This window comes from Trypanosoma grayi, assembly GCF_000691245.1.
Source record: "Trypanosoma grayi strain ANR4 Tgr_1589_V1, whole genome shotgun sequence".
Classification (NCBI taxonomy): domain Eukaryota; phylum Euglenozoa; class Kinetoplastea; order Trypanosomatida; family Trypanosomatidae; genus Trypanosoma; species Trypanosoma grayi.
This window is the reverse complement of record NW_008827207.1, coordinates 1-2,717: the sequence shown is the minus strand read 5'-3', so window position 1 is coordinate 2,717 and position 2,717 is coordinate 1. Positions and strand designations below refer to the sequence as shown.

The 2,717-nt window shown below is 58.4% G+C and overlaps 2 protein-coding genes across 2 annotated transcripts; both read right to left on the bottom strand.

Moving 5' to 3' along the window:
• Nucleotides 1-513: 513 nt before the first annotated feature.
• On the bottom strand, nt 514-1,062 carry DQ04_15891010 (hypothetical protein; the record flags this gene model as incomplete). Its single annotated transcript, XM_009317385.1, has 1 exon — nt 514-1,062. One exon carries the CDS (start codon nt 1,060-1,062, stop codon nt 514-516), a length of 549 nt encoding a protein of 182 aa, XP_009315660.1.
• Nucleotides 1,063-2,009: 947 nt separating this feature from the next.
• On the bottom strand, nt 2,010-2,630 carry DQ04_15891000 (lysosomal/endosomal membrane protein p67; the record flags this gene model as incomplete). The annotated part of the gene is made up of 1 exon (XM_009317384.1): nt 2,010-2,630. The coding sequence occupies one exon, from the start codon at nt 2,628-2,630 to the stop codon at nt 2,010-2,012; it is 621 nt and encodes a 206-aa protein (XP_009315659.1).
• Nucleotides 2,631-2,717: the final 87 nt, after the last annotated feature.

Sequence of the window (2,717 nt, the reverse complement as noted above, 5' to 3'; positions counted from 1 at the left end):
TTATATATATTATCCTTTTTTTCTTCTTCTTCCTTGTCGCTTTCCTTCTCTTCCTTCGCTTGTTGCTCCTGGGGTGCCTGCAGATCGGTCCCCGCCTATTGTCCTACGCCTTCTCTACTCCTGTCCAAACAAACAAACAAAAAAAAACTTTGCTAGCCGATGAATGACTCAGTGGTAGTGGTGGCGACAGATGTGTGACGCAGCGGCAAGTGGCTCAATGCGTCGTACGTCCCCCCTCCGCCTTTCCTGCTTCTTTACTTCCTTTCCTGAGTGAGTTTCCTCCTCCACGGTGCAGAGAAAGAGAGAAAGAGAGAGGCAACAACAACAAAAGGAGGGGAAAAAAAAGACTCTGGTGGGCTGACCTCCCCCCCCGCACAAACACACACGTGTGGATCGATCCCCGCACTCCCACATACATTCACACACTCCATGAGACAGCAGTGCAGTCCCTCTGCCTTCCCTTGTCTCCTCCTCGGCTATCCACAACACGCATGCGGGTGGGGGCGCCGCGCATCACGGGGCGGGCGTCGCCGCGCCACACAGGAACAGGGCATCCGACGTCGATGGCACCACCCGCTGCACACAGAACAGCTCCCGCTGCGAGGTGCACACCTGCATCGTTGTTTTTGTTCCTGGCCCTGACCACTCCGCACCACTGCAGCTTCGTGGGGCGTTGACGGCGTCGCCGGGCGCCAGTGCTCGTACGTGCGCCTCCTCCATACGATTCGCCGCTCTGTTCGTGTTGCTGGTGCCGCTGCTACTGCTGCTGCTTCTGCTGCCACCGCTGTTGCTTACCTCGCCGCTGCCATCATCGGTGCAGCCGGGTGCCGCTGCCACCGCGGCGGCCTCACCTTCCGGCTGCAGAAACATGGGGAACGGCACCGCAGGTGTTGGCTGCTGCAGCTGCGGTGGGGCGTTGTGGCTGCTGTTGTCGTGCGGCTGCCCGGAGCGGTGCAGGCGGTGGAGGAGGCGGTAGAGCGCGACGAGCTGCTGCCCCTCCGCGACGCTCAGCAGTGGCGTCTCCTCGCCGCGCACCAGCAGCCCATCGAGGCTAAAGAACATTTTCACCTCTCTGGCTTTCGTGATTTCTCTTCTGTTTATTATTGACGCTCGTAGCGCACAGTCCGCCTTCACTTGCCTCTTTTGCTTTCGCTGCTGCGGCACACAACTGCAAGGAGGCACAGCCGCGTTGTTTTCGTCGCGTGTGGGAGAGAACAAAAGAAGATGAGACGCAGTCACACGCCCACACATTCAGCGACACAACGCCGCAGCACACAAACAGAGTGCCGCGGGCAAACGCCGCCGCGGCCGCAAGCAGGGGGCATAAAAAGTAATGATAGTAATAACAGTACCAGCAACAGCACCAACGAGGGAGGCGGATGCACCGTTGCGGACGACACGCAGCGCGACGGCGGAAAGGCAAAGCAAACAACTAATGCAAGAAATGAAAAGACATCACACACACACACACACACAGAGAGACAGGCGAGTGACCACCGTGTGGCTCTCTGTTTTGTCTTTTTTGCCCCCCCCCCCTGTTTGTTTACTTTTTTCCCCTCCCCCACTGGCAACTACTACTACCCCATATATATATATATATATCTTTCGATTGTCTTCCTGCACGCATGCATCACTTCACGTTCGTTCGCATCGTATCACTGTCACTCCTTTTTGTTCCCCTCCTCCCTTCCCTTTCCCCCTCCTCTCCCACACACACACACACAGACACGCTCCGACGCTTCAGCGCCATGGCCGACGTTTTACAGCAGCGGCACAACCACCACCAGCTGCTGCAATATGGCGACAAACGAAGCGTCTGGAGCCCACAGCGATGGGGCCAGAGGTGAGAGTGAACGAGAGAATGAGAGAGAGTGAGTGAGAGAGAGAGAGAGAGAGCAGAGACAAACACACCCATAAAATAAAAGCAGAATGAGGTGTGTAGGAGCGCCCCACACCCACACCTACACACACGCATATGTCTGTATATATATATATATATATATACCACGTCACTGAATCAAGGCCTTCTCCTCCTCGCTCAGCGGTTTTCCCTCGCGGCGTGAGCGGACAAGCAAGATGGCGACTGCAATGAAAACGAGCACCGCGGCGCCGGCGCCAACGCCGACGCCAATCCACTTGTTGCGGTCGTTGTTGGACGGCGTGCCTGGCCCCACCGTTGTGTACGTGACGAAGCTGAAGTTGAACACCTTCGGCAGGCCGTCGATGGGCGGCATGGGGTCGAAGATTCCCTCCGTCCACTCGAAGGTGGGCTGCTGGTCGTTCGTGGGGCCGTTGATAACGTAGGCGGTGTAACTGTCGCTGCTGCGCGTCATGCCGCTCCACGTAGCGATCTTCGCGTCCGTCGCGCCGTGGTCGCGGCGGCCAACGTAGCGGAACAGCGGGCCGTACTGCGTCGCGTTGCCTGGCGGGTTGAGGTCCCCACGCGCGGCGATGCTGAGCATCGCGCTGAACGCGGGGTCGCACGTGTTGTTCACACCGGCGCCGGTGCAGTTCGGGATGCGGGAGAGCGGGTCCGCGCGGAAGTTGTTGTACCGCATGAGCCGCTGCATGCTCGCCAGGTCGACGACGCCGCTGTGGTTGCGCTCGAAGATGCGGGCGCGCGCATACATTGTGTACGAGAAGAAGTCGCCATACTCCTCCACCTTCTGCCAGTAGCCGGAGACGTTGTAGACGCTGGCGAAGAAGGGCGTGTTGTA